Here is a 27,727-nt window from a genome sequence, read left to right on the forward strand (position 1 = left end):
TTATAAACGAAAATATTTATTTAGGTAAATAAGTTACATTCGAATAATAGGCAGATGTCTTAATATCACATTTACATTGTATCTTACCTCATAGCTTAACTAAATAGCGTAAAAATATACAAAATATTTGTGTTGTATACCTAAACGTACCTTAGAACTAAGATCGAGATAAATATACATTCGTTTGTCACTTGCTTTGGCTAAGCAATATTCCTGTCTTCTTTCTACTTAATTATTTTTGATAAGTGCAAGAGAAGGACAGAAATATATGTGTAACAACAACATGTTTTAAGTCTTACGGCCTAAGTATTACGAAACAAAGTCTTATAATTAACACCAACATTAGGTAATACTTTAGTGAAGGCAACATCCTCAGGAAGGTAGAAATTGTGATAGAGTAGAATATAGTCAATACCTGTTGAAGTATCTTAGAAAATGTCAGTCCCGTTACTAGGAATCTAAAGTTTAAAGATAACAATCTAAGATGGAATAACAAATGAAATAAATAAACAGCTGCAACATTTCAGGTATACCTATTAGAAGAGGGGATACATTGATCTCAAAGGAAAATGGTGCAGTTAAGACCCTTCTCACCAAATAGACCTCTCTAACTTGAAGGCATAACATTTTGACCCTGTAAAACCCTGTGCTACGATCATCCATTAGAAGTTTCACAAAAAAATGTTTTTTGGTATCTACAGGCGAAAATTTCAATCCGAATAATCCTTAAAAAGCTAATGTTTACGCAGTCTTTATACTGTTGGCTAGTTCTTTGTTCGGGGGTACCCAGCCTCCAAACGCCTTCTCAAATTCCTTAGCAACAGCGATAGTTAGATGATCATTGCATTTGTTGGCGGCGATCTGAATGCCAACGGGCAGACCTTTCCTTGAAAGCCCAATCGGGCACTGAGTAACAGGCAACCCAAGTGCATTGAACATCGTGAGATATCCACAGTTGAGGAATTTGTAGTAGATCCTGTAGTGCAGATGTGCTGGAGTTGGGAACGTCGGGTGCAGGAGTACTACGTCATCGGATAGTACTTTCTGTAATCAAATCAATTCAAACGTAAGTAACAGGTAGTAAAAGTTAATCCTCACCATTAACGGTGGTAAACTTGTAAGTCTTCTTTCGTTTTATGTTAGAGTGTCAACTTACCTCAAACTCAGCCTTGATTTCGTCAAAAATGGAGAGCAGTTTCTTGTAGTAACTCTTTGGTAGTGCGTCGAAGAATTTTGTTAGTGGTCCGTAGCATACGCATATGAAATTGTGGTTGGACATGCCTATTAATGTCTTCAGGACTTCGGGCCATACTGAGACCCATTGGTCGCGTTTCTCTGGGTCCGTGTAGATGTTGCGAACGTGCTTGATGTTCAATAGAATTCTGATGCTCGTTTCCCACATGTGTTCTATGTGTTTGATTTTCAGCTGTAAGTACAATAAGAAGTTATCAGAATTGAAAGCTACCTTAAAATAAGTAAATGGTTTGTTGAGCCACATCGTCGTAAGTCTGGTTTGGATATACTTTTTAAATATTCAACTTGGTTCGATTATCAATACATACCGGTTTAACTTCAATGTTATAGGTTTTCTTAATATGATCTTTGGCTTTCTCCATTGCTTGTCTGACATCAGGACCGATGGGATCGGTCACATTGCTGCCATCACCATCCATGTAGTAGAACTTCAGTTTTGAAATATCAACCTGGGGAAAAAGTGGAATTGGATTTTTTATAAAAACTATATTATGACGGAACATTCACTGTGAGTTTCAGGTGAAAGGAGCATGCACGGCAGTACCCGTATATGGCATTTATTACTTTTGCAACTGCTTTTTTTTAGATAGTATATTTCTTAAAAATATACGAAACTTACCGGTTTGTCGAAGGGCACCTCCGGTCCACCAGGTTGCCTCAACACCTTTAAGAGTAAAGTTAGGTCTTCTGCGTAGCGCGCGATAGGTCCAAGTGTAAAGTATTCTTCGAAGTCAGGATCTAAGCAGTCTGGTATGTGACCTGGAATTAAAGAAACAGGTGGTAGCCATTATCTACTAATAATAACAACAGGGTAATCGGCTAGCGAAAATTATAAAATATTAACAATAAGTGTCATACGCGTTATTTTAGAATGGCTCTTTGAAAATTAGGATTAAATGAAATTGGACTGATATAAGCTTAATAAGTAGGTATGCTTGCCACAATCATTAAGTCTGCGACTGAATACCTGAATTATAAGTTCCCTTCGTAGTTCGAATCTTGAATTTTGTAGCTACCTATAGTTAATATGAAAGTTATCATTTACCTTCAACGGAGAGGAGTCTGGGGGTAGGTTTGTGTCCAAATATTCCAGTGAACATGGGCGGCAGTCGGAGAGATCCAGCAATGTCTGATCCAACACCGATCACAGATCCTGCTGCTGAGATCAACGCCGACTGAAAAAAAGAAGAAATTGATGATGTAAATGATGCAGCTAGATGGTCATAGACAGATAAATGGACCTAGTAAGATTTTGATTTAATTTTTGTACCCACTTTTAATCAATAGCGGAGCACGTTACTAGAAATGCTATGAAAATGGGAGAGAAATTTCGAAAATCAACAATCTCACTTATTGTCTGTATCCTTAGTACGAGTTTGCTTTTCGTTGAACAAAACGATACGAGAGCGCGTTCGCCGATTAGCCGTTACGAATTAACCAACCAATCGGAGCGCCGAACGTGTTCTCGTTTCGATCTTGGATCTTGATGAACGTAAAACAAACTGTCCTATGGTAAATAAGCACTATTCGTTCAGAATACGCACAAAATCCACCTTCTACTGCAATTTCTTCTAGATATCCTTAGAATGACAGATCAAAATATACTGGAATAAAATATACCTACCCAAAACCTTGACACAGTTGTAATCTTAAATGAGTCAGTTGTTATTATTGTTAAGTAGTCAAAAGCTTCTTCTAATTCTTCGCACCTACATTTAGTTCGTTATGACTGGTATGGGTTTTACCAGATTTGAGTAGGTAGGTTGCATTGTAGTAATTATTAATTGTGGTTTAAATTGGAATTATTACATCGTCACCATTATATTGGGTGTAGTTAGGCCAACTCAGGTACGTATTTATTATAATAGGGGTGATGACGGGATATAAAATTTTAATCTAGTCCGTCAGTTGGGTAATGAAAAAATATTAGACACGTATTTTTAAAATTTTGTCATATAAGATAACAATACTTAGATAAAAAAATCAACGTTTGGGAGTGGGAGCTAACTAGGTCACTATTGAGTATAAAATGTACTCAAAAGTGACGTCACGCGATATTTCAAATCGATATATTTTCGAAAGTATTTGTTTCCGTAAAAAAATTAAAAATACGTGTCTAATATTTTTCTACAAGACGGACATAAAAATAAAAATTGGTCATCATCGCTATTGTAGCTGATTATTTGCACTTATCTCAACTTTCTGGTCTCTTTTTATTCTATTAATGTAATTAAGCATTGTGAGCTGCAGTTTTTGCGATATGTTTAGTAAGTCTACTAGTAAAAATAAGTCTATTTTTACTGTATCATGACCGCAGTCTGAAAACCACTTGAAATAATTCGTGTTATCTCATAACAGATTTTTTATTTTATTATATTTCTTAAGCTTAATGCAAGTCACGTAATACACATGCATTGTACTTTTATTACACTTTTTGGTGTTTAAAACACTTAGATGTCATTGAAATTACTACCTTACCTCTTATGAAATATTACCTAAATTAAACTGCACACTTGAGTGAGTTTATTACGTAAAAGTTGTGACCATTGCGTTAAGTTGGTTTTGACCAGCAGTTTGCAGAGCTAAGCTGTTGCTCAATCTAATGGGTAATGCTTGTTACTGGTAACCAGGTAACAATAGCAGTGCTACTGACTTGCTTGATGCTGTTGTGGATTGTTGTGATGAAAGGACACAAAAAGAACATTAGGTAGAAGCCTATTTACGAGTACCAGAAAAGTAGTTTCCATTTTTTGAAGAAAGTGTACATTGGCAAATGTTTTATGTATCTAAGTAAATGTACTTAATCATAATATATTTGTAGTACACCATGGTACCAAACGCCTGTCTTGAAAATTAATTAGACCACAATAGATATTAGTAAAACGTACGACTTTCTATCAGCTCTTTTCCAGTTCATAGACAGTGAAATTTCTATCTTCCTCAAACTGAGCCATATATTCCCTATCTTCTATATCAAACCAAACTTACTTCTCCACCCGAAGATCCACCAGTGGTCCTCTTCTGATCATACGGGTTCGTGGTGATACCAATCACGTTGTTATAGGTTTCCCAATTCATGCAGAGTTGTGGTGTGTTGGTGACAGCGATGGGAATAGCCCCAGCAGCTCTTGCTAACCTTATAACAGCCGCGTCTCTCTTCGCTGGGTTCCTATATGGGTACACTGTACCACAATCGTTGCTCATGCCTGGAATTTTAATAGTTAATTTATTAGGGCCATGTTTAATTAGCATTCTTAATGTGTGTGGCTTTTCTCGTGCCTATTTATGTATTGGGAGTTGTGAATGAATTGGGTGTCGTAGTAATGTGTGAGTAAAATGAATTATTTAAGGGAAGCTTTGCAAAAACAGGAGTGGAATACAAGAAATTAACTGGGAAAAATACGATTTCAGTGATTTGTTTACAAAAACATTTATGATTATAATACCTAATGACTAATAAATAAAATTGGAGTATTTTTATGTAATATTGATATAACCGCTTTTTGCTACATGTCTATGAATACGATACGTATTTGTCTGCCTGTCTTTGTTCTGGCTAATCTCTGGAATGGTTGGATCGTTTTTGACGAAACTTTTATTGGGAGGTAGCTGATTTACTAAAGTGTAACTGAGGCTTTAGTTTTATTAGCCACTAAGCCCATATCCGCGCCTCGGGCATCAGTTAGTATAATAAGTAACGATGACTATCATTGATTTTACTTATACACCACTAACCAGTAGTAATACAATACCGATAACTCAACCAAATACTACACGAATGCTTACCTTCTACAGCTATGCTTTCCTTCACAGTCATAGGAACGCCTAACAGCGGGTATTCTTTCTCCAGATCTTCAGGCGTCCTATCCGTCGACGTTATCATCTTATCAATGCCCCTAGCTTCTCGCAGCGCGGCATCGTATCTTGGTTCGACGATAGCATTCAAATAGGGATTGGCTTCCTTGCATCTCTCTATGTAAGCTTCTACAACTTGCTCTGACGTGACCTGAAAGAAGTAATTTTGAACTTTAGGTTTTTGTTATTATTATTTCTTTTGGTTTGGCAAGTATCAGACCTTGTCTTTATTTTTATTATAACTATCGTGAGATATACTAAATTAACTAAAAATCACGGTTTACTCATGATAAATAGAGTTTCTCTGTTAATAAACTAGTAAACCGTGATTTAATTAATTCCTAAACGTGAGTAAACCGTGATATTTAGTTAAGGCGTTGTCTTCTTACTTTTAAAAATAGTTTTATTAAGGACCGTTGGGTAGACCATTGAGCAATATTTTTTGTAAAAGCACATGTGCTTAACCGAAACATTTTGTCGCTCTATAAACATTGCCAACTGGTTCAGAAAGTGGATCAAACAATACCAAGTTAGATGTCACCTTAATCTTCACACTAAATAACATCATTATGCGATGCTGGAATGCGGACGGCATTGCAACCTGCTTCCATGAGCTCCAAGTCCCATGCCTTCGGTCATTGACTTCATAGGCATGGTACAAGATGACTGGGTCACGGCTGTTCTAAAGGTTAGTGCAACAGTGCAACCTTTTTGGTGCAAGTTTCACCTTTCTTTTAACTATAGTTATTGTGTGACATTCAGAACAATTAAATGATATTTAATATGAATGTTATAGTTTCCTGATATGTAAGTAATGTATTCGGAAGTTATAGGATTGTTGTTATTCGTTTTAATTTGAACTTTAAAGTTAATTGCCAGTTGATTGAAAGTTGTTTAATCGGTTCAGATAATGAGATTATTCAAATTGAATATTGATGCTAGGACTTTGTGAATTACTAACAGAATGTAAAAGCCTTGTCATGTGAAGAGAACATTCTTACGAGGTCGAGATGTCGCAAGCGCGACTACCGGATAAGGGGGCTCGGGTTCGAACCCCGGGTCGGGCAAAGTATTACTAGGCTTTTATCTGTTTTTCGAAAATTCCTGTATATGGCCATAGGCTCACCCCCAATTACAAGGGATTTAATACACCAATGGTGAAAAGTGCCTACCCATTCATGGATAAAAAGGCGTGACGTTGTTTTTGTACTACCAGGAAAACATAAAGTTACAAACATAATTATATAGTTTCTATAAAACTGCTGACAAACAATTTTTAATTTATTCAAAGCTAGACGCGCGAATTTTCACTATTAACGACGTAAATAGAGTAAAATATTACCTGTCTAGTCCTTATCATTTCTGCTAACTGAGTAGCGGACTTGAAGAGCAGAGGGTTCATGGGTGGCGGACATTTCTTGTTCCTCCTCAGGTTCAGCAGGAATGTCAGAGGCACGACTATAATCGCCAGCAGTGACACCATGAAGCGGAGGAACCTTCGCATGAACGCGTTCATCATGATTGTCTGGAAAAAGGAGGTTAAGGGAGATCAGTGCTTGAATATTAACTTCTTTTAAGGGATTTTTGTGAATAAAACGGCTTTACTTTTGAGGGTATTATTCAGAATAAAGCGGCGGAACGGGTACTTATGTTTTGTTATACACTATTTTTAGTTATGTCTATGTATTTAGATATATTAAGTAATGACGTCTCAGTTTGAATTTTATTTAATGCATTAGTTACATAATTCGAAGAAGGTATCTATTTATTTCTTTCTTTTTTGTGAAGACAATCATCATATCACAACACACAGTTTCACAATGGTAGTTTTACAGTATGGTTATATATTGTACCAGTTACAACAAGGTCTGCAGTTGTAGTAAGTACCTACATTGTACGTATTTGCAAAAAAGCTAGTGTCTGTTACTTGGAACTTAATAATGAACTTAGTAATAGACAGTTTCTAATTAAAACGTGATAAACGTGTATCTACTATTTTAAAGCATCGTTATTGCTATACCAGTAGTTAGGCAAACATGTTAAAATTACCTACATAACAACATTTTGTACATAACATATTTTGTCTTATTGCAACTCTGACGACTGACTGTTTATTTCAAACCACGAGTGCTTGCACTTATCTCAAAGATCTACAATTTTTATCTCAGTTTTGCAATCCGAGTTGATGTCGTTATTGCACGTGCTTCACTGCATGATGTTGAATAAGGTGCATTTAAAATATATAACATAATGTTATGTTACATAATCACGTCTGTTAGATCACAAAGGGGTTGGCAGTAGGTACTTCTCGTCAATAGTTTTTAAGGGTATTTATTTTAATTCTGTATTTTAATATTATAATGAAAAAAGTACAGTTGAAAGCATAATAACAGTACCTAATTCTTTTTATTAAACTGACATGGTCACTAACACTAATATAAGAAGTTAAGACGGGATATTTACCATGTTTATTTATGTCTATTCAGACGATTCATCCGTGATTATGGCACTTGCAACAGTGCCGAAATATCGGAAACTCATAGACATAAATAAACATGGTACCTAAATATTCAGTCTTAAGTTCTAATGTTATTCCCTAATTCTTCGTCGGATCTAATGGCAACATTTCCAAAAGTCGCGTTTAACGAGTTTACTGCAAATTGCATAAAAGAAACTACTTACATAAATGCACATTTTAATTGACTATAGATTGACCAACATTGATATTGAAGCTACCACAGCGGTAACGTTACTTAGTGCTATACCTAAGTGCAAGTTTCGTCACGGATGCGCGGATCACTGGTTTCAGAACAAAAAACGGTTTGCCAAATATTGTAACACCATGTGTAATTGAGTCTTGAATAAAACCTTGTAACATCTCGACGAGAATTTTTATAGTTTTGTGGGAATCTTTATAAAACACTAACAGGTTTAGTTTAGTGTTTTAGCAAAGAGATTTGCACCTATTAAAAGTATTTTTAAGAAAAAACAAAATTAAGATACCAAGATTAGGCACTTATGTAAATATTACTTCGAATTCAACCAACTAAAAAACTAGCACTTACAATAATACATATACTTACTTAAAAATGAATAATATTTAATTTAAGTTCTTTAATAACTGCAATGCTTCAATTAATTTTAACTACTGGTCGAAATTAAATGATCTCAATCAATATGGGGGCAAATCATCCAATAACTTCTCCCGCTGAGGTGAGAGGGGTCGTCAGACTCTTACTGACTAAAAACCACCCCGTTCCTACTCTTGCTCTTCGAGTCGGAGCCCCGTTAAACCATTAGGTAGTCCGTAGCTCAAAATGTTTGATACAGATCGACTTTTGTCAAAATTTCTGTCAAAATTTAGATCGATCTAGAGATTTTGGAATCGCTTAATAATATAATCGGTCATAATTCCGGTAATGCACTTTGGAACTTTATTAGTTTGGTACGGTACTGTCTACGTCGATCAGCTGTTGACGTTACGTCATTTGTTTTGTTTTAAACAATGGAACAAACAATAACATATAAAGTGAATGCGTACTAGATGTGTTGACCGCGTACTGGATGTATTTGTTCATGTACTCTATAGTATCTCATAAGTATTTAATCTTTTTTTTTTTTAAAGTGTTTATATCGAACAGAAGACGCTGGATCCGATTCTCGAATCGGTTTTGTGATTTTTAATTATTCCATCACAGTTTGATCGTGGCAGGGATTTTTAATACGACAGGAGAAATGAATAGCAAAATTAGGCATAATGTTTTCTTCTTGCATGCTATGGGTAGATAGATATCTAATCAAATTACCTGCACTGCACAGATCCTCACAAAATAACTTAACACATCCGTAACTACACACAAAACACCACCAGCGGGCTTAGCCAAGTACGGCGAAAACACTGAATAGTGGTTTAAAAAAACTTCAGCCAATACAAAACCATGATAAACACACGCAGTCAACAATATCAACACAAGACGCGTAAAGAAATTTACGGCTGCATTAAAAGACGAAATGTAAAGAGAAATAATTGACGCTATCATTTTATATTGTCACTCTACGTGCAAACGATAATATACTGAGTTACGTTAATATTACGATATATTTTATCATTTAAAAGATATTACACGCGTCTTATTATAAATCTAACGAACTACCGTCTGTGAGTGTGTTCAAAGTTCAACTGATTGGCTATTGAGTATTGAAAATGTATGATAACTTTCTCTATAAACATGTGCGCTCTACAGTCTGTTGATGCATTGAAGTTTCTATTCGATTATTTTCTTCTTTTCCGCAAAATAAACGTATCTGCCATGTTCGATTTTCGAAAATAGAATTTCGATGTGCATTGACAGCTCTTTTCGCGCGTAAAACCATAGTCATTTTAGATATATTTTTTTTTTTTTTATGCTTAACTGTAGATTTTAATTTTTTATTTTTCGATTTATATTTTTTATCAATAGTTTACTATAGGAAGTAAACTACTATCAGTAGTTTCGTTATCTAACGGAATAGTTTACAATTATTGCATTATTAATTATCAAGTAATTGGATGTAATGTTTAAAAAATATATTCTTTACGTCCTTGTGCAATACGCGTGATGATAAATCTCGGACTGATAAACTAGACAATGTTATATCATTAGTTTGTAAACAAAGACTGAGTACGCGGTTTGTGCAGTTAGTGCAGTGATTAGAGAACTGGCTGTGCAACATGTAACAGGTTCATTTCTCGCACTTATAAATTATTTCTTTGTGTGATTAATACATTGATCCGGTTCTGGAAAATTCAAGGGTGGGTGCCACTTTTTTTATAGTATAAGCCGGTAAACGAGCAGACGGCGATTGCTCACCGTTACGTGATCCGATGGTAAGGAATTGCTTAAGAATCGGGATTAAGGAGATTGGGAAGAGGGGTAAACTTTACAAAAATAAATACCTAAACTACCAAAAAATTTTGTTGCAATTATCTGTAGGTACTTCTGCAGATAGTTAATTTTTCTCCTTTTGTAAAACATATTTACTATTAATAAATACAATAATATGCACTGATTATTGTGGGCAATATTGTAATATTTGTATGGTGTATTTCATTTCTATACTTATCTTTCTAACTATCAAACATTTGAACGGAAACCATGTTGGTTAATATTGTTTATACATATTTATGGTAAGCATGGTTACTTTATTATAAAAGTATGTTTTGTAAAGTGATGTACCTACTTAAATGAAAAAAAGTGATGTCTAATAGGCTGTGTGCTTTAAAAAGACTTACTCTTAGTACGCATTCGGCGCTCTGATTGGCCGGCTCGATTCAACTAACCAATCAGAGCGTCGATCGCGCATTCGTTTCGGTTATTTTAACCGAAAAGCAAACTGGTACTGGTAGGTACTTTTGACATAATTATCATAGTGCAATCAAGTGCCGGATGAAAGCCAAATTCACCTTATCACCTCTTATGAAATTGACGGGAAACGGTACTCTATTTTATATTGCAATAAATATTTATTTAACATTGTATCATTAAAGTATATAATTTAAATAGGTATGCAACTAGCTTACGTAGTAATAATTCAAAGGGCTACTACCTACTTACCTAGATACCTATGCCAGTGGAACACAATTTCTTTACACCTTTGTTATCTATCAGCCTATTTAAGTCTTTATTTTTTGAGATGGGAAAATAATCGAATGAATTTTCACACCCTCGCTGAGGCGATAGGGTAACATACTCTTACTGACTAAAAACAACCCCTTTCCAACTCCTGTTCCGAGTAAGGCCAACGGTAACTTTATTGCGCTTAACCAGAAAGAATGTTTACTTGATTCTTTTTTATACTAACTTTTCTTTACAGTATAGGTAAGAAATTCGTTATATCTAGTGAAGCAATCGCTTCCACAGCGGACGATGAACCTCAAGGTTTGATTTCCTTACGATTAGCTTGTGATTATCGTGTTACGTCACTAAGTACTTAGTCGTGTCCTGTATAGTCAGCCATTTATGTATTAAGGGTAACAGTGGCTTTAACTTGCATCATGTGTGCATAACCATGGAGTTGCTTGCTCGTTCTTTTCCATAGAAATCTACTACTACTACCTATGTAGTAGAGGACATTGATACCTTTTATTTTGTTTGACATTCAAATGTGCCTTCTTGGTCTAGTTAAATTTTGTTGTTAAACGGTTTTGTTTAGCTTGACCTGTTTTTTTGGTCCAATTTAATAATAGGCGTTTAATCGCCTTCTTGTTGTCCGATTGATCTGATATTTGGTAACCCACAGTCTTAATCTTGATGAACATACAATATAAGCTCATTACAATCGTCTAACATAAATAATAATTTTTATATATTAATAAATCTAGTAGCACCTGCCTTACTTTCCGTTTTTACATTTCACCTTCATATATTTAGTATTATAGGTAGGTCACTACAAAAGTCATAATGAACATAAGTGGTTTATATTAAAGTATTACGGATATTAATTTTATTCAATACTGAAGATTGCATTAAGTACCCACTAGACGTGAGAAGATAATTAATTAATAATTAGTTTTGTTACTAGGTAATTTATCAGGCATGTGTAAGTACCTAATTATAATAAAGATAAAACGGATTAAAATCTTATACTAATTTGAGTATTGTTGTAAGGGTGAATGGCCTTTCAAGAAGAATGTGACAATTGTAATATACCGATTATTGTGTTCGACAAAATGCAATCATGAAGGTCAAAATAAATCGATTTTGAACGATATCTAATTTTGAACAAAGAGATTTCGGTGCACGTGCAGATTGTATGTAAACATAAACATTATATACTTTGTAATATACTGATTCATAAGTTTGCTTTACATTGAATGAAAACAAAACGACAGCGCGCTTGCCGTTTTGATTGGCCGTATCGAATAAACCAACCACTCGGACCGCCGAACGCGCTCTCGTTTCAATTACTTTCAACGTAAATCAAACTCGTACTAGGGGTACTGCTGTGGGTATTTAGCGTTATCTTAATGTTTAAGTAAGTACAAGTAATAATACCCATAAAAATCTGAACATTGTACATTTAATGCCCTTTTCGTATTTATAAGTCCTACAAGTTCGTGTGTGACCAGATTGCTCGATTAGTTTCAGACCACAACAGGGGGCCGTAATCATTAGCATTATGGGCGACACTTGCGGCATCGGTTGTTATGTTATTCAATAGGAACTTGAACTGTGTACTGTGTAGGTAATATACAATAGCAGATTAAGATAATCTTGTTTTACTATTCATGCATTTTAATTGCGGGAGCCACGCGATAGTATGATATATTATTATGTACCTACGTTGCGTGATATATATATGAATACTAAATCAGGCACTTATGATATTAACTACTGTACCTACATACCTACCTAGAAGTCTAGAATAATACCAACCAGTTATGCACACAATTTTTATATTCAAATGAAACTGAATACAACTAAAATTGTAATTTTTAAAAGTCACAAAACTAAAAATACCAAATAAGTCGAAGCTGCAGACGTTTTTTCGTGTTTTTTATTCTGACTCGAGAACCGAATCGTTATACATATTTTTCAGTGATAGGGACTTGCAGTCATTCGACCAATACAATAGAATAAATAATAGGATATATGAATACCAACTGCCAGTAACAATTTACTGCCTGATTATGACCGTCTTCTGAGGGCTTGTTATATTTATTTTCCTTGGGTTACCTGATGGTAAGCAATCAGCGCCGTCCATGGACACCCGCATCACCAGTGAAGTAACAGGTGCGTGCAGGCCTTTTAAAAAGATGTATGCCCTTTTCTTAAAGGTTTGGAGGTCGTATCGGTTTCCAAATATCTAATCACCAGGCTTGACATGTGTGTTAGATATTGTAGTTTGGAGTTATGTAAGTAGTTCCATCGTCAGCTCATACAATACCCGCGAAAAGAGTAGCGTTGCATACATATGTAGGTATAATCTCTGGTCACAACACAGTTTGTTTTTAACAACTAATTTCACGTTTTCCACCAAGTCCCTAACTAGTAATTAAACTGCTTACGACATTAAAGGGAAGTTATGTACAAGATGCTCATGATCCGTAACCATAAGATAACCGCAGTTACGCAATAGTAACTATAGTTATCAATAAGTACATATAAGTGGTAATTAAGTGACTACATATTTCCAAGGACATTATTGCATGAGTATTGTGACCTTACTTAGGTGAAACGTAGAGCTCGCTATGTGTTCAAGGGCAGAAAATGTTTTTCCATTTGGTTTTAATACAAGGAAATATCACGCGGTTAGAAACCGCCGCGGTTCCGCTGAAATGCGGCTGGGGCATTTGGGCACATAACGGATTCTTTAGCATATTTACTAGTTCAGTCAGTTCAGGTACTACACCTGAACTGATCAAGTCTAGGACATTGATACTACAAGTCGCATATTGCAACCACTTTCTTCAACAAGCAATATTATAGGTATTAAAATAATAATTAACTTAATATTTTTTGGTAGTTTATAGTATTAAAGTAATTCGACTGCACGGTTGGTGTTATGGCTGACCAGTTGGTCAGCCATAACACCAACCAGCCAGCTAGCTACCGAGCAACGTGTAACGGGTTCGGTTCCTGCACGGAGCAACACTTTGTATGATCCACAAATTGTTGTTTCGGGTCTGGGTGTCTTGTACAATGTACAATACAATGTTACATACCATTGTATGTTTGAAAACGTATCTACGACACAGGAGAAAATCCTAGTTTTTTAACAAAAAATATGTACCTATACTAAACTACACATATAAACTGTTTTAGTCTAGTCTTTGAAAGTGCTACTTACAGCTGATCAGCCACAGTGTCAAGTTTAAAGTCATTAGAAAACACGAGAAGACAACTATGAACATTAAAATAATCGCAGTTATTGAAGTAAGTTACCTACTTGGGAAAGTGATGTTAGGTACTTTCACTATGGTTCGCGTAGACTAGAGACATGAAATATGTCCAGTTTTGTCTATTGGCTTCAAGTGCAATTCACGGGGTGTATAGATTTTCAAAATTGTTAAATTTTCAAAAAATGCATAGGATATGGATATCTGGAGCTGCGGACTACCTAGCGGGTTACCAGAGCTCCGGGTGGCTCCGGCTCAAAAAGCAGGAGTAGGAACGAGGTAGTTTTTTAGTCAGTCTGAAACTACCTCTCGCCTAGCCCAAGACGGGATTGGAAGATTTCACCCTAAAAAACGTGTATGAATAAAAGCTATTATATACCTAATAACAAAAAAATAATCTTACATCAATACATTTAAACATCGACGGAGAACAAGAAATGTGGTGAAAATATTAAAATACAAAAACAAATCCTTTATAATATCTTACATAAATAATTATGTATATACTTAGGTATTGTCACATACATAGGTCTTTCTTCAGTATTGAGAAATTAGTGAAAATTATGTGGCTCGTTGCCAAGAGATATTTAACTTTTCCTTTCAATTAGTATTCTTACGTGATTGTTAGAAAAGGGAAATATATGTAGCATTTGCGTGTTTACTTTCTTTTTGTTAAAGCTAGTACCAACTGAAAAAACTGTAGTTAGCGTCACGGTTCCTATCGATGTATTGATGTTTATTAAATAAACAGAAAGAAGAAAAAACGTCGCCCAATACGATTTTCTTCTGTACCTATGTATTTACTCAATGATTTATTTTATCTCAATGATGAGGAAGATGATCTCTCTTTTTTGGGCTTCTTGGACAATATGAACTGGTAACTCAACTTTAAAACTTAATAAGAAGATTTTAAGTCTTCTTTTTACTAAACGAAGTCTTCTTAAGTAGTTAAGTTTAAAAGCCTTGTTTATTCAGAAGTAGGTATACAAATAAATCCGCTTTTAGATTTGTAATCAAAGATATTTACTTATTGGCATTTACCGTTCAAAGGCCTTAGTTCTAACGCAATATTTATTAATACCTAGTAAATTCTTCAATGATGTCTAAAGTTTAACTTAGAATTTTACAAAAATTAATACTAAATCGAAGGCTATTTAAATCTGTAATATTAAAATCCATTGTTTTGGTTCTAGAATAATTGCTAAAACTCATTCAAATTGTAGCATAGGAACCAAAAAATTTAGTCACAGGATGTAATAAAACTACAATGAATACACCATTTATGATTTTTACATTTTTACTAACTTACACAACGCCACATTTAATGCCGGGGTGTTCACAGGTGACCGAAGTTAGCGGAGGATTTGCCTTCAACAGTTTTCTATTGACAGTCAAAGACTTAAAAGATCAATCCATCTTTTGAGAGAACATTCATACAATATCAACACATTTCTTGAGTATCAGATCATATACAGCTTCATTACATACACATTCATCAAGTAAAAAACAGCGTTAAACCGACAAGGTTCCAATTCACACATCCTAACACAGGAGATAAATCTTTGGCGAACTAAGTTACGCAGTATCGTAGGGTCTGTGAAGCAATCGAATTGCTAAGCAAGTTGGTCAAGCTAAAGTAAGGCTAGGCTCGTTGCGACACGGCTGTGTTTTCTCAATTACATACTGGATAGACCAACAGTGGGTTTGTTTGTTGATGACGTTTTTGCGTCATTTGGATCAACAGTGTATGTGGACATGTGGAGAACATTAGTGTGTGATATCATCATCATCATCATCATGCCTTTTAATCCGAAAATTGGTAGAGGTGAACATTTTCAATGTAGCATTAGTAACCTTAGTATGAGTTTGATTTACGTTTAAAGTGATCGAAATGAGAGCGCGTTCGGCGGTCTGATTGGTTGGTTTACACGAGCCGGCCAATCAGAGTGCTGAACTCATACTAAGGGTACAGATGTATTATCGGTTTCAAGTCATACGACAAGTACCTGTACCAAGTATAATCGTTTAGATAAAGAAATCGCTACGAAGTTCACTGCGTCATATGTCGCCAATGCTTCTCATGAATATGAGCCCCTAACGAGGCTTGAAACCAGTTGAGTTATCTCTTTAAACTAATTAAGCGACTAAGTGATTAATAATATAATAATATTTGCTATGAGAATGTGAACATATAAAAATCTTTACGACAAAAACTAATTTGCAAAGCAAGGATAGCTCAACTCTACGTGCATATCAGTCATAATTTTGCATTATTTTTAAGAGCATTGTTTAAAATAATAATAAAACTATTTGATGAGATGAATAATACCACTATAGTTATATAGAAATATAATATCCAAAAATATTATTTAACGCTCAAAAAAGACATTAAACCAAAAATTCAAGGATATTCGTCACATTACAGGACGACACATCAAACTATACAGATCAGTTTATTGTGGTCTCGCTTTATATATTCTTGTCGTACGCTCAACGGTCAGCTTATACTTGTCCGTTTTTATGCTTCCCACTAATGCAAATTAAAATTATAATAATTATAATTAGGTAGGTATTCTTCTTTGAGTTTGTCAAATATTTGCATTGTACTAAACTAAGCTGTTTTTGAGTTCTTTTCGAATTTACCTATTTGCATATTTGCTCAATGATCTAATTCTTAGACTGCCTCATTGATCTTAAAGTCAATTAACTAAAAAAACACGGTTTACTCACGTACATTAATAGAGGAAAGCTCTAATGGGTAGGTTCGAGTCACAGGGGGACTTTTCATCGAAGTGGGCTTTAGCGCGACGTCACCGCGTCTGCGCATGCTGCTCATGATTTTTAGTTAATTTAGTATGTCTCACAATGGTCTCGAAGTCGTTTAGATACCTAGTTCTATTCCAAGGTCGTCTATTTTTAGGTTATTTTACACAAAATTTTGCAAAGTCAGCACTGAGCTGGTTTCCGTATATTTATTGAAAGTCATCTCTACTACATTTTAGCTGGTTTAAAATACACATAATAAACTAATCCATAGACTACCAAATAGGTACACAGATTTGCCAAATGCTGACAAAGTATACATTTGTTACATCCTCTACTATTTTCGTGGATTTAGTAGGAGCCTATGACAACACAAAATATTTAATAGAAACTTTTCATTTATTTTATTTCACATTATAAGAGAATTCTAATAAAAACAGCATCTGACTTTTTTTGTAGGTTTCGTGGATTTCACATTATTATATTTTTCTTTTTTATAGTATAGGGAGCTAACGACCTGACGGGTCACTTGATAGTAAACGATCAGCGTCGCCAATGGACACCTGCAACTCCAGAGAAGTCACAGGTGCGTTTCCGGTATTTAAAAAATCTGCCGTTTTCGTTTTTGCCTAAGTAGCTAGCAGTGCTTTCTGATAACCTGCATCTTCTGAACTGCGATTACCAACCCGCCTGAGGCTTGGAAATTACTCTTGCATTGGACCGTCACAGGCATTATTGTATGTACAGGCTTATACACAAATGTATACGTGCTTACTTGCTCTGTTACAGACAAAGTTGAAGTATTCCACGTGAGTTTTATTACGGTCACAAAAGATCAGGGAGCATACTTGGCAAACAGGTTTTAAAAATAATTATTATAATAGTTGTCATTAAACAACAAGTAACCATACTTCACTAAGTGGTTTAGGCGTTTTATTAATTAGATCAAGACTAGGTTGTACTGGATTCCGGAGCTGCGGACTACCTAGCAGGTTTACCGGGGCTCCGGCTCGGAGGGCAGGAGTAGGGACGGGGTGCTGTTTAGTCAGTAAGAGTCTGTCACTCCCTCGCCCATGGCGGAAGAAGTCATTAAAGGATTTTCCCCCCTTCAAAAACAAAAAGGTTCTACTGGATTCAGCATTTGTTTAAATGGTCTACCCTGGTACACTAAGTAAGGTGACTATGCAATCCAGCTGGTAGTGTTACATGAGTAGGTCTTTCTAGATGCTATCCGAAACCCTCTTATAGGTGCTAAATTTTCACGTATTTTGTAATCATTAATACTTATTTTCTTTGTTCAGCCGGCCCATTCGTGCCGAAGCATGGCTCTCACTGAAGGTCTTTCTAGATGCTATCCGAAACCCTCTTATAGGTGCTAAATTTTCACGTATTTTGTAATCATTAATACTTATTTTCGTTGCAATATAACGTCATCAGTATTTACTATCCATGTTTTGTAAGATTGTGACAGCTCCTCAACTAAATTATACATGTAAATCCTATGTAACTACTCGTATGTAAGAAATATGTCATTGTACAATTGCATTATGATGTATGGGACAAAAATGATAATGTATTTAAATACGTACTATTTTTATATGGTTAAATCTGTATGATGAAAATAGCACCAAAGAAGTTGCTGTTAAAGACTATGATTGTGTTATACACAGTTTTAAAATATAGGTCTGACAAGAGATGCATTTTACAGGAGTGGAAACTATTTATAAACCAATCTTTGGCCAAGGATTGTGTCATCAAAGCAAACCTTTGTGGTTTAATGCTAATTAATTATGAGTTATTAACTAAATAAGTACTTTGGTTAAGTGGTTTTTAATTATTTTTAGTAGATATTAAGTAAGTATGCCTACATTTTTTTTGTGTGGCGAAAATCATCCAATGACTTCTCCGGCCTTGGCGAGACGAGAGGGAGTATCAGACTCTTACTGACTAACAACCACTCCGTTCCTACTCCTGCTTTTGCCTGTGAACCAGAGCCCCGGTAAACCCGCTAGGTAGTCCGCAGTTCCAAGTGTGCTTTCTAGGTTCCAATTATGCCTATGAAATATCTATTGCGTGAATGCCAATGTAATTGTGAGTTTTATATGAGTTTTGAAATAACTGGAGCAAAATTGATGCAGTTCATCTTAAGATTAACTCAGCGGATGAAACTGATAGAAGTTGCATCCGCTGTGGGCAAAGCTGAGACGAATCATTAAAATCTAGTATTACATATATTTCTATAGCCATTGTTACAGTCTGTCCTACATTCAGTATACTAATTTTATGAACGGACCGTCGAACTAGTGAAGTAACCGACGGAAGGAACAAAACAATGAGTCGGTGCACTGTATCGACTTGACTTTCTAAACTGCGGCGTGCTATGCGTAACACTTCCCCGTCACTAGTATTGATCGCTCAAGGACACGGTAATGGACTACTTTGATAAAAATAAGGTAATAATAGTAGACATGACAGAGACCGTGTTTTTCAAAATTATTTTAGAAAAACAAGTATCACCAGATACTTGATTTTCTAAAATAATTTTGTTAATAATTAATCTTCACCGTATTAATAACTTCAAAAGTTGCCAAAATGTTCTCTTTTAAAAAAACGCTCTCCACATTAGGATTTTCTCCTGTGTCGTGGGTGCGTTTACAAACATACAAGTTCACATACACATGACACCCAGACCCGAAACAACAATTTATGGATCACACGAAGAGCCGCTCCGTGCAGGAAACGAACCGGCTACACGTTGCACGGCAGCCAGTGCACCAATCGTGCAGTCGAATTAAAGATTTACAACAGAAATAGAAACGAGTGACATTGTAATTTTTGACGCTTTTGATAACATGATGATTAGTGAAGATTATAACAGAGAAATCTATTGCTGAGAAACATCCACTGGCAAGTCATTGTCAAAGAAAGTTTGAACCAAAGAAAGTGCAGCGAGAGAGGTCAAATTATGAGAATGAATCACGAAGCTAGTACAAAGAGGAGATGCCATATTGTGATTGTGCACTGTGACAAAACAGATGGGTCCTGTCCAATGATATTATAAGTAAAAAGGTGTAGAATTTATTCATAATTAGTTAGAAGCGCTCAGATAGTGGCACATTAAAATATAGATAAATTGGCAGCGTTTTTGAAGCATGGGACACCTAGATGGAAAATAAAAAGGGGTGTAGTTCATAACGTCCCATGCTTCCCTTAAGGAAAATCCACTTATGACAATTCCTCTTTATATTTGCTTGATGGAAAGAATAGATGTGTAATAAGGAAACACATTTAGAATAAGACTAAAGTTAAAATTAATAAATTGTATATTAAGAAGTAGGTAGAAATGTGTAGTAAAATTAGAGAATTTATTAAATGCAAACAATAAAGAGAATACAAACAATACTGATAATGATGTCAACCTTGATGAAGATGCTGAAGAAACAAAAGCAGTGTTTGATAAAATGTATGCTGAACACTTTGGCTCTAAAGTTAAGTCTAATGCCAGAAAGACATTTTAGAGTAATTTCCACTTGGGAACATCATCCAATGACTTCTCCTATCTAGGGTGAGACGAGAGAGAGTGTCAGACTCTTTCTGACTAAAAACCACCCCCTTCCTACTTCTTCGAGCTGGAGCCCAGTGTATCGCTAGGTCATTCGCAGAAATTAATTTTCACTAAACTATTTTTCAAGAAAAAAGTAATGATTAGGCAAAAAAGGTTACCTACATCAAGACTCTTTGCTCAATAATTAATAACTAATAAATAGATGCAGTTAAAGGGTAATAACAATTAATGGAACATGATGTGCAAGAGAATGCACCAGTGGAGCAATCAAATGCGCTTGCGCACTTAAAAGGCGTTGTGGGACGGTTATAAATTATATTGAACCAATCAATAAAATTAAGCATGCATAGCAGTGATTCGGTATCAGGTGATCTGTTCTACATATTTTAACTAAGTTTTTTCCTGAATTAATTAAGTACAGTAATTCTTCACGTAAAAATACCTGTTATATTTAATATAATCATTAAATACTTCATTAATTTTTCTAATTACGTCGACCAAAAAATGCACACGGACTAACTCTAGTAACATTATTGTAGGTTCACATCAATTCACATTTTCTAGGTCTATTTATAAAGTTTCACTACCATCAGTAAGTGAGGTGCAGTTAGATTTAAACGATAGTGAGATCTAAGAACCGTTTGCCAGAGAAAACTGCGCCAATTTATTGATGATACTCTATACAACTTAAGGTCTATTATTACTTAAACACACTTAAAAAAACCGCCACAAATACTTACAATTTATAAAGATCACGTCAGTTTTAATACAAGCTGTAAAAACAGTAGAATAGTATGCACACTGAAGTTAACTTTTTTTTTTCGAATCGTATTCGCGTGCGCACCGTTTAGGCGCGCGCAACCGACTCACGATCTACTGCGGCGTGCGCGCAGAAAGTCTGTAAGTAGACCTCTCGCTATTGTCCATAACATTTATGGACGACAAAAACATTACTTCCGATACTTCCGATGCAATTAATGACCGTTATTTTGATTATTATGACCTTGTGGTGCATCGAACAGGTGGTTGACAGTTGTGTTAAGATTAACAAAACCTTATTAATTTATAATTAGGGTTGATTTTTGATTTGCAGTTATTTTTAAGGTTGTTGGGATTTTGAGAATGACAATCATATAAAAAGGTATGCATTTTTAAATGGAAGGGATTTTTTAGATGATAGCATAGTTTTCTAAGTTAGTACTATTTTATATAAATAATTGGCTATATGGTATAGTCTCTATGCATTTCCTATGAAATATGATCATACAAGCATCTGTAACAAGTATCTATGCATGAGATAAGTGAGGTCGTGGTGGCCCGTAGGTTTCAGACGCCAGCTTCTGACGCATGGGAACGCGTGTTCTTAACCTACCAACGGTAAGTACCAATATGACATTGTCTGAGTTATATGTACCTAAGTATTTTCTAAGATTGTTTAGACACCACTGACAAATAGTGAAAGGAAATATCTTGAGGAAACCTGGGCTTATAATTTCCAAAAAAAGTTTGAACTCGACAAGTCGCATTGGGCAACCGTGGTGATTAACGCTCAAACCTTCTTCGTGTGAGAAGAAGCTTTTGGTCAGTAGTGGCCGCTTATAGGTTGTTGATGTGATCTGTGCATTGAGGTCTATCTATTATGATAGATTTATGAAGCTAGTTATTATATTTTCTTATCCAAATCACATAAAACCTTCCCTTTGGCTTATGTTCCATATTTTATCTCATATTTCGGCACATCGGAACTAATAAATAAATCTTTAAACGGCATAAATATTTATGAACATAAAATGTTTCTCCATTTACACCAATACAATGCATGCTAAAGAATTGTCAAAATAATTGATTCTCGCCTTTCTCGGATAGGGTTCACCTTTACTGTAAGTAGTTCCGAGTTCCGCACGTCGATGTATAGTTATGAGGTCACCAACATCATATTTGGTCGAATGTTCTCGACCCCAAGCCCTTTGTTACTCTTGACCCTTTAGGAATTCGTCAGATTGGGCATTTAATTCTTTCACATTATGTTTACTCTATAGTCTTTACTTTTTTTTGGTAAGATAAAGTTAATTTTTGAATTTATAAGTTTAGGTAAGGACGTATCCGAAGGTGCGGACTACCTAGTTGTTTATCGGGGCTCCAGATCGAGAACCAGGAATAGGAATAGAGTGGTTTATAGCCAGCAAGAGTCTGACACTCTCGCCTCGACCTAGGCGGGAGAAGTTATGATGGATGATTATCTCTCCTTAAAAAAGGTGGACGAATAAGGATTTAGATATCATGGTATGCCTTACAGGTTTATAAAAACGAGTGATATGTGAATGGGACTTGAGTTAATCAGAAAATCTGACAGTGTCCAGCGTTCCATCAGTCCATTCTTCTGAAGGAAGCCGATCCAATCAAGCAATGACTGATGCCTCACCAAAAGAATATTAGTTAAGTTTTACATATATTTTACATTTAGGATTGTCTAAAAAAAGTAAAATTAATCAAATATTATCACAGATTAATATTGGTGTGATGTAAGCATCACACCAATATTAAAAATGCAAAAGTTTGTTTGTTCGTCAATCACGCTGAAACTACTGGACGGATTCGGATGAAGTTTGGTATACAGATAGGGTATGAGCTGACTTGGGTGATAGGATACTTATTACCTACTTCACAGGAAAGCGATTGAAGCCGCTGGCAGAAGCTAGTGAAGCCTTATCTCCGGTTGGCAACAATAGACACGTATCATGATGCAGTACATTATTCCTTTTTTTTTTCTGTTTACAGAATCACTACTCCACAACCTCTTCGTTGCACGATCTTGTGCAGCGTTGCAGAACATGCGAAGCGTCACTTGTTGCGCATGCGTCAGTTCCTCGTGGCACTAGCCTTATCATTATAGAGTGCAAAATTGGATGAAGCTGGTCATTATACATAACTAATTATTCTACGTATAATTGATGAAGTGGTGACGTAGGTACTAGTCGAGGTTCCAAAATTTTTAAGTAGATATGTATTTTAAATAACATTATTTTTATAAAGAAAAAAGCCTCACAGAAGTCACAGACAATCAAAATTTTACTAAAAATCACGGTTTATTCACGTAAATCAATGGAGAAACTCTACTAGTTTAGAGTCACAGAGGGACATGAGACCTGAGAGTAGGTGTGCGATGTCGCCGCGTCTGTGCACGCTGCTCATGATGACAAGTCCCTCTGTGACTCTAAATTAGTAGAGCTTTTTCCATTAATTTACGTGAGTAAACCGTGATTTTTAGTTAATTTAATATGTCTCACGATAGTTGTTATAAAAATATCACAGAAAACTGGAATTAAATAACGATGTGTGAGTGGGGTTGGTGGCGCTAATTCCTTAGAAGATTTTTGAACTGACTCATTAGCCCCTAAAGGTATGCGTCCACAAGCGGCATCGTACGCATCGTACGCACCGCACGCAACGGATTTTAGTTTGTCTTGTATAGAAACTCATACAACTGCGTCCACTAATCCGCATCGTACGGACTGCATCATCAGCAATGCCTACATGCGATGCGTACGATGCGGGCCTGTGGACGCTTACCTTAAAGAAACATTCATCATGATCATCTTAACCCATACCAATATCTATAGCACTTCATTTATAACCTTTTCTACGCGAATTGTTAGCGAAACTAATTCTCAAAAGGGGACATTTCAGTACCAGTCTTGCTATAGTGAATTTGGAATGAACGTTATGCTTACTTTGACAAATTGTTAGTGAAAGTTAAGCAAGCGGATGGTGACTTCAGACTTCTGTTTTGTGTAAAAAAGTATTGAGTTTTTTTACGCAATTGTTAAGAATGTAATCGTTTTGTGCCATTATTTTGGTTGAGGACCATTAGAAGTTTTATTACGTTTTTTAGACATTCTTAGAGACTGATATTGGCGTCGTGGGCATAGGATATGATAAATAATGGAAGAATCAAAATTACTACTTATTATAGATTTTAATGTATGTGGTGCTTTATTTTTTGACGTTGCATAAGAAATGACTCGGATCCCCCATCAGGTAATATCGAATTCAAAGCATGACAGAAATATATGGATGTTTTATTGTTGAAGTAAATAGAAGGGTACATTTAGCACCAACCAATCCATTTCCATGTAATTAGTGACTTTCCCGTAAACCTTTCATATTCCCTGAATCCCTGGAACACCCATAGGTATGTACTAAGTAATTGTAATTTCCTCGAACTAGAAAATAGTGGAAAGTGGAAAATATACAAGTGAGCAGCATATGTTGTGAATTAGTTGGAAGTGTATTCATTCATACGGTATAATGCAGTATGTCCACCCTCGCCAGTTTGGACGCAGATCATAGCCAAAAGTACCGACACTAGAATCACAACCACTTATTTTTACTTCAAAAAAAAAAAAAAAACAAGGAAGCTAATCGCCTTTAATTTTTTTCACCACCATTTTTTAATATCCCTGAAAGTCTAAAAAATATTATACTTTCTGCCAAAGGCAACTTAATGAGGCTCCGCCTCGAATAGCAGGAGTAGGAACCGGGTGGTTTTGAGTCAGTAAGAGTCTGACACTCCTTCTGGCGTCGCCCAAGGCGGGAGAAGTTATTAGATGATTTTCCTCTCAAAAAATGGACTTGATCTTCAGCACCGATATCATATAGGTACTTTATTCTGATTACATCAACCATATTCTAAGCTTTAAATATTTGTAAACAACTTATGTATGTAAACAACTCAGTAGAATATGTCTTTCTAATATCGAGGTAAAGCAATCATCTTAGGCGAAACTCTTGAATGAGGCCAAGTGTGGTACGTTAGTGCTTTTCTCTGAGACTCGAATAGGCTGCTTACTAAACTTACTAACATTAATTTTATTGAGGATGGCATCAATAATAATTCTATGCATGTAAATATATTATATGCATGAAAAATTTTATGTCTTTTTTTACTAGGATTTTCTCCTGTGTAGTAGTTTGCGTTTACTAATTATTATTTAATTTCTACTATTTCACATACACATGTCCCCCAAATCCAAAACAACAATTTGTGGACCATACAAGTGTTGCTCCGTGCGGGAATCGAACCCGCTACACGTTGTACGAGAACCTAGCCCCCACGCTAAACGTGCAGTCAATGTTAACATTATGTTGTCTTCCAGTACAATGGGTGAAATAAGTTCAAATAATATTAGTAAAAAGTAACTGCACCTCTTGTAAGGGATTCCCTATTTTATTTCCATGCCTTTACTAGGAATTATATTTTTACCGTCGGAGCCGACTAAGGCCTACTGTCCATGTTGCGACATTTGACGAACGCACGCATTCGTCACAAAATAGGCGGCCTACAAATGAAAAATGCTTACAAACAATGAAGTGTCTACCTATTATTTTTGATGAATGTATGCAGTCCCTTAGATCTACTATCTAAGGGACTACACATTTGAGAGAAATTTAGAAACTGAGGCTTATAATTACATATCTTCAAGTTCAACCCAGTGTAGAGACAGTGGAAAACCCCTTGTGTAGAGGACTCATGTCAACTCATTGTTATAAGCCCTTGATGTTGTAATACCTAAGCATTCAAATAGCTCTAAAACAAAGCTTACTGTGTACCTAGTATCTAATTGTAGGATAACTAGAGCCAGTCGATTGGAATCCTTGCAGCAATGAGTTTAAATACTGTCTGTACCTGAATTGCACAAGCGGCCTCGGTGATTGCATGCCGGCCAACTTGGGCAGTTAAACGGTTTCTCAGTACACACTAGTACAAGCTATAAAAACCAGTTTATCATGGTCCCCCTTTGTATGATCTTTCCGCATATATGACGGTCAGTTTATACTGGATTTGTATAGGTTGATGTGTAACCCTGTACGCGCGTACATAGCTCTACCTACATGTTATAGGTACGTATGTATAATATTATATTATGGTATATCCACGGGTTTTATGTTTTACAAATATCATAGTGTACCTACTCAATAAAAATGCTTCTGTATTCTTTTTATTATAACTTTCGTGAAATATACAAAACTAGCTTTTGCCCGCGACTTCGTCCGCGTGGTTGTGTGAAATATAGCCTATGTTACTCGTGGATAATGTAGCTTTCGAATGGTGAAAGAATTTTTAAAATCGGTCCAGTAGTTTTTGAGCCTATTCATTACAACCAAACAAGCAAAGTTTTCCTCTTTATAATATTAGTGTAGATTAATTATTATATTATATAAACTTATGTTATTAAATTAATTATTATTATGTAGAAGCGCGACAATCGCCGCATCTTGTGTCGAGGAATGTCTGCTCATGAATATGAGCTTCTAGCATGGCTTGAAACTAGTAGAGTCACTCGTCCAACAGTTAGGTACGTGACTATGCTTCTGTTTACTATAAAAAATAGGTACATAATTACAGAATGTTTCGAGGGGTTCTTTTGATTTATGAAACTAATAAAATTACATTATTCATTTGAGTGGAGGTCACTCAACGTCATCAGACGTCGCGGCAGGCCCAGAAGGAGATGGCGGGACGAAATTGACACGATAAGGATTGGCCGCAGAAAGGTCTGCACAGAAAGGAATGGAAGGAGGGAAGGGAGCCCGTTTGCCGTCCAGTGGGACGGTCACGGCTAAACATAAAATAAAAATAAATAAAATTAATTAAAAAAAACTATTAGGTATATACCTATCTGCTCCAAGAAAAGGGTTGAAATTAAAACCATAATTTTATTTTGCGCTTCTCAAGAATCGAACCTAGTCGCAATGCGCATGACTTATAAGTTCTTAGACATAACGTAAAACACAAATAAATCATACACTCATTAGATCATTAACTATGAACTTTTCTTTTTTATATATTGAAGCTGAAACAAAATATTTACGAGTATATACCTAGAACAAACCCGTTTTTACGGGTTTGGTATTTCTAATACAATCAAATAGGCAGCTGGTACCGGATAAGTAGTAATTTCAACTCGATACTTACTTATTGCTCACCTCCATTACGCCGCGAGTTCATTGACCCGAACAAGCTTCACACATTTCTCGGACAGACACGCACATATAAATAGATCACTGCTAACTTGTTCTTTCTTCTAACTTGCACCTGTGGATTTAATTATTTTTCCTTTAATTACCTTGTTGTAATTTGTAGCTTTCTGATGTTCATTTTAAAACCACAATTATTATTTTTTATTATTAGTGACATCTGTTAGTAGATGTTAGCAACATCTATGTAATTCATTTCTCTCAGTAGTCTTTTTGTTGGTCGATAGATGGCGTTAGTAGTTGTTGTCTTTGTATTCTTTTCTAATACAGTTTTGAAGAGTTTTAAGAATATACTAAAATTGTTAGTAATTTACATATTGTTTAATAGAATACGTTTCATTATAAGGTGCTATCGGTTGATTTTAAGATTACAA

At 35.5% G+C, this 27,727-nt stretch overlaps 1 protein-coding gene across 3 annotated transcripts; it reads right to left on the reverse strand.

Annotated features, from left to right (window-relative positions):
- On the reverse strand, window positions 1-27,408 carry LOC118268523 (fatty-acid amide hydrolase 2-B). 3 transcript variants are annotated; one of them, XM_050706271.1, is made up of 9 exons: window positions 27,292-27,408; window positions 6,452-6,634; window positions 5,041-5,260; window positions 4,243-4,460; window positions 2,300-2,429; window positions 1,874-2,013; window positions 1,563-1,703; window positions 1,157-1,426; window positions 1-1,044 (listed from the first exon to the last, which is right to left on the reverse strand). In XM_050706271.1, exons 2-9 carry the CDS (start codon window positions 6,626-6,628, stop codon window positions 742-744), a joined length of 1,599 nt encoding a protein of 532 aa, XP_050562228.1. In that variant the 5' UTR covers window positions 6,629-6,634; window positions 27,292-27,408; the 3' UTR covers window positions 1-741. The 3 variants fall into 3 exon arrangements, with proteins under 3 accessions (XP_050562228.1, XP_050562227.1, XP_050562226.1); XM_050706270.1 differs by lacking the exon at window positions 27,292-27,408 and adding an exon at window positions 21,056-21,209; XM_050706269.1 differs by lacking the exon at window positions 27,292-27,408 and adding an exon at window positions 8,916-9,283.
- Between the last annotated feature and the right edge of the window lie 319 nt (window positions 27,409-27,727).

The sequence above is a fragment of the Spodoptera frugiperda genome, chromosome 29 (genome assembly GCF_023101765.2).
Source record: "Spodoptera frugiperda isolate SF20-4 chromosome 29, AGI-APGP_CSIRO_Sfru_2.0, whole genome shotgun sequence".
Classification (NCBI taxonomy): Eukaryota; Metazoa; Arthropoda; class Insecta; order Lepidoptera; family Noctuidae; genus Spodoptera; species Spodoptera frugiperda.

What these genes read in the sequence shown, in the direction of transcription:
- LOC118268523 (XM_050706269.1), bottom strand. Translation starts at nt 9,149, where the DNA reads ATGATAGCGTCAATTATTTCTCTTTACATTTCGTCTTTTAATGCAGCC. An exon ending in TGAGGATCTGTGCAGTGCAG is followed by an intron (nt 6,635 to 8,915) that starts GTAATTTGATTA and finishes TCCTTTTTCCAG; the next exon opens with ACAATCATGATGAACGCGTT. An exon ending in CAGACTCCTCTCCGTTGAAG is followed by an intron (nt 2,014 to 2,299) that starts GTAAATGATAAC and finishes CTTTAATTCCAG; the next exon opens with GTCACATACCAGACTGCTTA.